This window comes from Diabrotica virgifera, chromosome 7 (genome assembly GCF_917563875.1).
Source record: "Diabrotica virgifera virgifera chromosome 7, PGI_DIABVI_V3a".
Lineage (NCBI taxonomy): Eukaryota > Metazoa > Arthropoda > Insecta > Coleoptera > Chrysomelidae > Diabrotica > Diabrotica virgifera.
The window spans coordinates 48,669,203-48,678,475 of record NC_065449.1 but is presented as its reverse complement, the minus strand read 5'-3'; the positions used below and the strand labels follow the sequence as shown (position 1 = coordinate 48,678,475).

Sequence of the window (9,273 nt, the reverse complement as noted above, 5' to 3'; positions counted from 1 at the left end):
GTATAAATGTTTTATACTAACAATATTGATATACACATAAAGAGTCTTACCAAGTTGTGAAGCCTTGTTGAATACTAGAGCCGGTCACACACGGAATTGACTATTCTCGTTCTACGTGCCTCACGTTTTTACTGCTGCGAAATCGTGTATGGCGTTACTCCCGAATTAACTGTTCGTACACCACTTTTGATTGTTCGTTTCAGCCCAAAAGAAAGGCTGTGCCGTTAAAAGATGAGCAGTACCCAAGTTGACCCTTCGGAAGGTCGTAGAGAAAAGAGGTTGTACCGTCGTGGCGAGTGGTACGTGTTGACCGTTCGACCGGCTGATGAGAAAGAGAAAGATTTCTTCTGTCGCGATTCCAAGTATAATTGGCTCTCTGTAGGGGTAAGGGTAAAATTAGGAGGGGATAAAATGGTACTATTGAACAGGGTTGGCTTTATAATTATTTAAAGTTACGGGTTCTAATTGCAGATTTAACGCAGTAAAAAATATAAGAATATTTTTTGCATGTGAAAATTGAACAATTTTGTTCAGACGATAACATAATGATCATAGATACACATTTCCAACATAAATAGATACATACTATCACAAGAGAAGTTATACTAAGAAGTTAATAATTAATTATTTACTATACTATAGTGCAAAAACTGTGAGGAATTGGATAAAAGACGTATGAATGAGAAAAAGTTATGAAAGTGAAAGAGGAACAGTTATGTATATATGTATTGTTATGATCTGCTTTCTATTACTTTTATATTAACTAGTATTTATTTGATTAATTATTTCATTGTCGTAAATCATACACAAAAAATATTAAGAAAAAAAATCTCAGGTTGCCTTTTGTCATAAAAAAATTTTAATCAAATTATCTTAGGTTATACTTATCCTTTCTCGTGGCTTCAGTATCTCTTAGTTGATCCTTATCGGGATAAAATATGAAAATGAAATAAATAGAAACATCATAAATAAGCACATACAAATATCTTTATTATCAAAAGCAATGCTTTGTAAATTTATCAATTAAATCCTGTGGGCATAACTGTCCAAAAGAAACTTTTACCATATACATTGAATTAATTCAAACAAATATTTATCTCTTTGTTCTTTATACCATTAATAAAACAAGCTCAACAAACAAATTTGGTATTCGCAAAATTAATTATACTTCCTATTAAATTTTTAAAATGTTGGAACCTTAAATTCATATGCTTTTACGTAAAAACTTAACTTCTGAGTATAAAGAAAATCTATCACATAGGTTATTGACTGACCTTTTTGATTCACACACAATGATGTCTCCTCTTGACCCAAACAGCTCCTCCTTGTTGATTATGTTAGGCTACCATTCAAAGCCCTCTCCGTTCTCAGCAAAAATCCAGCAGCATACCAGCAACTATTTCTCCAAAACACCAGCCAGACTTCCTTTGACCAGGACTCGTTCAATAAACTCCAAATCTCTCTCCTCTCTTTCTCTCAACAATAATCTCCTGAGACCCAAGTATCTTTTTTACTTGGTGTCAGTAGATAAGTAAGGCCGGTTCCCGCTCACCGTGGGAAAAAAGTGAGCCAGAATCGGTATGCCGGTTCCCGCTCACCGTGGGAAAAAAGTGAGCCAGAATCGGTATGCCGGTTCCCGCTCACCGTGGGAAAAAAGTGAGCCAGAATCGGTATGCCGATTCCCGCTCACCGTGGGAAAAAAGTGAGCCAGAATCGGTATGCCGATTCCCGCTCACCGTATGCAATATAATCATTATCATCATCATGACAATGGATCATTCTAGGGGGGTAACAATGGGCCATGCTTAACATATATAAAAATGCAATATAATCATCATCATGACAATGAACCATTCTAGGGGGGGTAACAATGGACCATGCTTAACATGTATAAAAATGCAATATAATCATCATCATCATCATCATGACAATGGACCATTCTGGGATGAAGAGCATGACAATGGACCATTCTGGGGGGGTGACAATGGGCCATTCTGGGATGAAGAGCATGACAATGGACCATTCTGGGGTGAAGTACATGACAATGGGCCATTCTGAACATGTATAAAAATGCGAAATGCTATACGATTATCATATATAGGGCTGAAAATATAATATTTGTACAAATTATGAAAAATCGAATAATTTGAAATATTTACAAAAATATTTTAAGTTGTTTGTTAACATGCCGGGTGTGTATGGTTGATAAGAAAAGAGTGCAGACGTTATTTTTGCAACAACAGGAATCCGTTAAAGATATGACAACCCACATTGCTAAAAGGCCGGATGGAGTCGGTTGATAACATGTAACCACAGTTGTTATTTGTGTAAATGTTATCGCATATTTTTAAAACCCACAAGGTCTTGTTTTTGCAAAACATGGAAATCTTATCTCTGAAATGAACAATGTAACCGTGAGAATGTAAACATGTGATCACGTTCGTGTTGCGTGGGGGTAACGAGCTGCGGAATCCTTTAAAAACGGAGCAGCGCACTCCTTTGTCACAATCGACATCTGAAAGTCTTACAGTAAGTCATAAGTTCGCAGTGAAGTGAAAATAGTGAAGCAGGGTAAGCGATTTGTGTTGTTTATTTTTGAAATACGTATTTCTGAATGCAGTGTATACCTGTTTTATTGCTAAATATTTGTTTAAGCATTGTTTTCATATTTTGATTTTACATAGTATAGTGTTCCTCTCTTTTCATATTCAGATTTCATTCAATATTTTATTAAAAAAATGTTTACTTCATGTAACGTCTAACATAATTCACAGCTGTTCTCTCTCATCCTAATCGTTTAATACATCTCCACATTTTCGTATTGTTGCAGATGGATCTAGCCAAAATAAACAAATTCTCGCTTATTGCAGAGAGAAAGCCAGTCCAAAATTTGAGGGACCTACCTGTCGACACTCCATTTATAATTTACTCGGCGAAAATAGTAAAAAGCAAGTTTGGGGAGGTTGTATTGCTTGAACTAGAAGAAAGCATGGTTTTCCTACCTGACAGAGTGACAGCAGCCTATAAACCATTTGTACAAGAATTTTCTACCCAAAAATATTCTCTAGTCTACAAAGGCGCCATCAATATTGGAAAGCAACATCCTGCATCATCTTTTGAAGTTATTGAAAAATAGAAGCAGTACACCATCCGGACAACAGTCTAGCTTTAGAGGTATGTACTCTTCGTTCTTTGTGATAAATATTTTATTCTTTCAATTCTCTTTTGCTAAATATTTTCCAATTCCGTTGTGTAATGTATTTCATGCTATCTTGCAAAATAGTTTATTTTCCCATTCTCTTTTTGTCAATGATCTTTTCTCCATCTCAGACGAATCTTGTCAATTTATTTTCCATTATATTTTTGGCAATTATTATTTTTCATTTAAATTTTGCCATGTATTTTGTTCTCTTTTGCTAATTATTTTTGCGAAATATGTATGCTATTATTTTTATTCTTACAATTATTTTTTTATCAATTTTCTTCTTCTATTCAATTTTTGTCAAGTATTTTATTCTGTGCTGACAATATATGTTGAATGCATTAGACTAAAACAAATGTTATTGTAGGTACATCCGCTGTAAACTAACCTCAGCAAAAACTTCAAGCTAGCAACAATCATCTGGAACAACATCATAGCATCTCTCTGAACCAACTTCAAGCTAGCAACAATCATCTGGAAAACAGCATAGCATCTCTCTGAACCAACCTCAAGCTAGTAACAAAAATTGGTGAGTTTTCATTATTAAACTTTATTCAATATGAGTGGCATAGGAGAATTAAGTTGTGACATTGTACAAAATCTAATTAAAGCGAGAGACATTCTTTTTCAAAATTATACACCGCGAGAAGCAAATATTTGGCTAAAACATATTAAGAGGCATTTAACATTGTTTAATAAAGCTATTCGGTATGGCGACTTGGATGTACCAAAATTGCGTCGATTGCAAACAAACGTTGGACACTTAAAAACAATTAAAGTGGAAATTCAAAATTTTTCTCATCACGTGGGTGCTGGCATGAATAAACGCAACAAAGTTAAATGGGAGGAGGTAACTTCATCATTTGCAAGTCGGGTTAGAACGGGAATAATTATTAATCTGGCTCATAAGGACGTAATGCAATTTTTCGGTGATTGTTTCAAGCTTTTTAAAATTAGAATTACAAATATTTTAAAAAAATTTAATGTAATAAAATGTAATACCGCTTTTTGTGGAAAGTTTATAAGAAAAGCAAATCAGGGGGAAAATAGCGAATTTAAATATTTTAACACAAAAAATGAAATCATAGACGCGGGAACAGACTTGACTTTGTGGTTCCACTCGAACGTAATTGATAAACTTATGGCAAAACTATCAGAGTTTGAGGAAAAGGGATCAGGGTGGGCTTTGGAAAAAATAATATCTTTGGAGGTTAATATTAACAAATATGAAATCGGGAATGGGGCTTCATCCTTCATTAAGCTACCGGATCAAATCAGAAATAAAAACGCGTGTATCAATGTAAAAAACAATGATGAGGCGTGCTTTTTTTGGAGTATAGTTTCAGCGCTGTATCCCTCCAAAGCAAATTCTGATCGGACTAGTTCGTATCCACATTACACAACTGTCTTAAATGTTGATGGTTTGGAAACACCAATGACTATTGGAGGCATTTCGAAATTTGAGAAACAAAATGACATCTCTGTAAACGTATATGGGCTGGAAATGAATGTCGCTAAAGAAAAAACATTTTACGTAACAATACCGTTAAGGTTGTGTAAAATTAAATTAGCTAGACATGTAAATTTGCTGATGATACAAGATAAATATTTTCTAAAATTAAACGATTATGAGGCACCTATTGAGGATGATGAAATTGTAGATATCAAATACCATTATTGCATGATAAAGAATCTGTCTCGGCTTTTATCCAGTCAAACAAGCAATCATAGCCATAAAATATTTGTATGCGATAGATGTCTAAATTATTTTAGCAGTTTTGACAGACTAAATGATCATGCAAAATATTGTGAGAGAATCAACGACTGCAAAGTTTCATTTCCACCATATCAACATGTTAAATTTAAAAATCATGTGTATAAGCAGACAACACCTTTTGTTGTCTATGCAGACTTTGAAGCAATGCTACAAAAAATTAAAAATGGACCGCTTAAAAGTAAAACAATTAAACATCAGGAGCATAAAGCCTTTAGCGCCGGGTATTATGTCAAATGTTCTTACGATGAATCATTATCTTTTTATCGAAGCTACGCAGGTACGGGCTGTCTCGAATGGTATGCCAAGGAAATGGCTGATTTGGCAATGTTTGTGAATGGAAAGATAAAGCATATTGTGCCTATGAATATTAAACCAAACACTAATGGAGCAACTGATTGTCATATTTGCGAAAAACCATTTGTAGAAGAAGATGTGGTTGTTAAAGACCATTGCCACTTTACAGGAGCTTTCCGAGGATTTGCACACCAAGTGTGTAATCTTAACTTTAGAAAACAGTTTGTTGTTCCGATTTTTTTTCATAATCTTAGCGGTTACGACTCACATTTCATGATAAGGCAATTGGCGAAAAAAGGAAGTATCAGCCTACTCCCAATAAACAAGGAAAGATATATTTCCTTTACTCTGAACGATACACAATCCGCAGTTAAGTTGAGATTCGTTGATTCATTGAGATTTTTGAATTCCTCACTGGATAAACTGGCAACCACATTAAATACAGAAGATTTAAGGTACTTGGCTCGAGAATTTCCAAATGCCGCTCCTGAACAAATAGAGCTATTGAGAAGAAAAGGCATATTCCCATATGAATACATTGATTCTATGGATAGGTTAAAGGAAACTCAACTCCCATCTATTGATAAATTTTATAGTTCGCTAACAAATGAAAGCATCTCTAAAGATATGTACCAACATGCGCAAAACGTTTGGCAATCATTTGATATTAAAAATATTTTGGAATATAGCTTGTTATACATGAAGACCGATATAATGTTGTTAACTTGCATCTTTGAAAATTTCCGACAAAAATGTCGAGGTACATACGGTCTTGATCCTGCCTGGTACTTCACTATGCCAGGTTTTTCGTGGGATGCCATGCTTAAATATACAGGTTGCAAATTGGAGTTGCTGCAGGATATCGATAAAATCATGTTTATCGAAAAATCTATTCGAGGTGGAATTAGTCAAGTGAGTAATCGATACTCGGAGGCTAATAACAAATATATGTCATCTTACGACTCCTCAAAGCCCAGCAAGTATGTGGTTTATTTAGACGTCAATAATCTTTACGGTTGGGCAATGTCCCAGTGTTTACCATATGCAAAGTTTGAGTGGGTGGACACTAACATCGATGTTCTTAGTATTCCAGACGATGGTGATACAGGATACATACTACAAGTTGACTTGGAGTACCCCGAACACTTGCATGATTTACACAAAGATTTTCCATTTTGTTGCGAACATCATGTTCCATCAGGGTCAAAGTTTAAAAAACTTATGACTACGCTCCATAATAAAACAGAGTATACTTTGCATTACCGTAACCTGAAACAAGCTCTAAATGCAGGGCTGAAACTTACAAAAATCCATAAAGTGTTGAAATTTCAACAAAGCGCCTGGCTCAAACCATATATCGATCTTAATACAAAACTACGAACTGCAGCAACAACGGCATTTGAGAAAGACTTATACAAATTAGCTAACAATGCTATATTCGGTAAAACAATGGAGAACATACGCAAACACCGCATAGTAAAGCTTGTTTCTAAGTGGGAGGGGAGATATGGAGCCAAAAATTTAATTTCCAGCCCTCGATTTCACAACAGAACTATTTTTGATGAAAATCTGATGGCAATCGAGCTAAATAAAACAAATCTAACATTCAACAAACCATTGTACATTGGAATGTCTATTCTAGACATATCTAAAGTCTGCATGTATGATTTTCATTATAATTTCATGCTACCAACTGTTGGAATTGAAAATTTAAAGCTGATGTATGGGGATACAGATAGTTTTATCTATGAAGTAACATGTGACGATGTTTACAGGGATGTCATTCAAACAAATCTATCTAAATTCGACACATCGGACTATGCCGAGGATAACCCCTATAACATCCCACAAGTCAATAAAAAAGTGCTTGGCTTAATGAAGGATGAGGCTAATGGACGCATCATTACTCATTTTGTAGGACTTAGATCGAAAATGTACTCGTTTAAACTGCAATATACAAACGAGGAGCGGCAGACCTTGTGGCAAAAATACAAGAATACCATGGATGATGCCGCTATTGAAAAAATTGTAAATAACTTGGGTGTTACGAAAAAATCTAAAGGGGTTAAGTATTCGGTTGTAAAAAATTCTATTACATTTGAGGATTACGTGGAGTGTCTAAAAGAATTTACCACAAAAAGCGTTACACAATCAACATTTCGTTCCTACGCACACAACATGTTTACAATCACGCAGGAAAAAATCGCGTTGTCTCCGTATGATGATAAACGATGTTTGCAAAAAGACTCATATGACACTTTGCCTTGGGGCCACTATGCCACTACAATGATTGAATAAACTGATAATAAATGGAAAACTTGCTTATTATCCGTATATAATTTTTGTATATTGTTCAATGTTTATCACTTGTATACTTTATATAATAAAACTTTATATAATACTTTATAATAAAAATTATGTAATAAAACTTTGTACACATATATTTTGGTTTTATTTAATAACACCATTTATTTTTTACATACAATCTGTTAAATCATTTACAAGTCTAATTTTATAATAAAATACATATTCTCTTAAAGCTAAACTTAACAAAGTATCTGGACAAATAGCGCAATATGCGTTAAAGGCTTCAACTGGCCCATACAAAGAGTCTTTGACATACAAATTTTTCTTAATGAAAGTTGAAAGGTTTATATAGTATTCGCGAAATTGTAAACTCTTCAACAGCATCACTTTATGGGACATCATGCTCTGGTCTGCTTCTAGAATTTGATTGACCTCTCCTTCCCATAAATAATATTCGACTCCAAATTTCTCAATGGTTACTAACTTTACATTCTCCATCACCAATTGTCGTAGTGTGTAGAAATCACCGCACTTTAATTCGATGGGGTCATACTCATCGGCAAAAGTAGGTAGGTCTGCTTGGAAAAAATCAACCAGTCTTTCTTTAAGCCACTCAATTATGGTTGCCCACTCGTTTGTGTGTAAACTGATTTTGTTACAAGTACCATGACGATACAGCATGATGGATGGTGAAAAATCTCGAGCTGGAGATAATCCAATTTTGATGTTGAAAGAGCTCATTGGATAGGTAGATTCTAATAAATAATATGGTTCATTTGTGGCAGCTTCTTCAAATTTTGCCAATACTCGATCTAATTCGGCGTCAGGACTGGGTGGCTGACTGTCATCATCATCATCATATTCTACACTAAATGATTGACTGATGTAGCCGCTATCTTGAGAACACATGGTGTTGTAACTGAATATGCCACTGTCAGGAGAACTCATCAGGTCTGTTGGAACTACGTATGCCGGTTCGTTGTTGAGAGAATTTATACTGTTCCCTTCCCCCACTCTTGCGGGCAATCCTTTTCCAAAAAATGTATTGCTACGCGGCGGATTAAAAGGTAGATCCTTAAACTACATCTGAACTATTGATCCAACTGTTGTGTTTGCTATCCAGTCCTAGCCATTTAACATACATCTTGGTGCCTTTTCGTCTAAGTACTTTTTCAACCAAGTAAATGTCGGGATTTTTCGTTTTCTGCAATTCTTCTTCGTAAAACCCACCGCTAATCGGCGCACCTTGCATGTCTTCTAGCAAATACGTTATGGGATTTGTTATCTTCACTTGTACAATTTTAAATAATTCTGTAGTCCAATTGGGTGTGTAGGCCTTTTCAAAGAAATGTTTTGCCTTTGATACACGTACAATATCACCAACTTTAAATTTTCGCGGGGCGGCAATCTTTAAGTAACTATAACTTTTGTGTAAAATAGCTTTTTCGTTGGATTTGTTGACCTGAGATGGCTTGTATCCTGTTTTACTGTGCTTCGTATTGTTGTATTCCTCGGTGATTAGCGGTAGGACATCCAACCATTTGTATGATCCATGTAAACTAAAATATTTGTACAACTTTGCTTTCAACGTTCTAATAACTCTTTCGCAAATGGCAACCTTCTTAATAACATAATGCACAGGCGATCACAAAGGAGCACCTAAGACGTAAAGACGTCTACAGAGACATGTTAA

General features: G+C 35.0%; 1 protein-coding gene across 3 annotated transcripts; it reads left to right on the top strand.

The window, feature by feature from the left end:
* Positions 1-2,304: 2,304 nt before the first annotated feature.
* Positions 2,305-7,714, top strand: LOC126888210 (uncharacterized). Of its 3 annotated transcripts, none has more exons than XM_050656267.1 (3): positions 2,305-2,571; positions 2,871-3,174; positions 3,570-7,714. In XM_050656267.1, the coding sequence occupies exon 3, from the start codon at positions 3,762-3,764 to the stop codon at positions 7,569-7,571; it is 3,810 nt and encodes a 1,269-aa protein (XP_050512224.1). In that variant the 5' UTR covers positions 2,305-2,571; positions 2,871-3,174; positions 3,570-3,761; the 3' UTR covers positions 7,572-7,714. The 3 variants fall into 3 exon arrangements, with proteins under 3 accessions (XP_050512224.1, XP_050512222.1, XP_050512223.1); XM_050656265.1 differs by having other exon boundaries at positions 2,831-3,174; XM_050656266.1 differs by lacking the exon at positions 2,305-2,571 and having other exon boundaries at positions 2,606-3,174.
* Positions 7,715-9,273: the final 1,559 nt, after the last annotated feature.

Coding starts and splice junctions, on each gene's coding strand:
- LOC126888210 (XM_050656267.1), top strand. CDS start 3,762: ATGAGTGGCATAGGAGAATTAAGTTGTGACATTGTACAAAATCTAATT.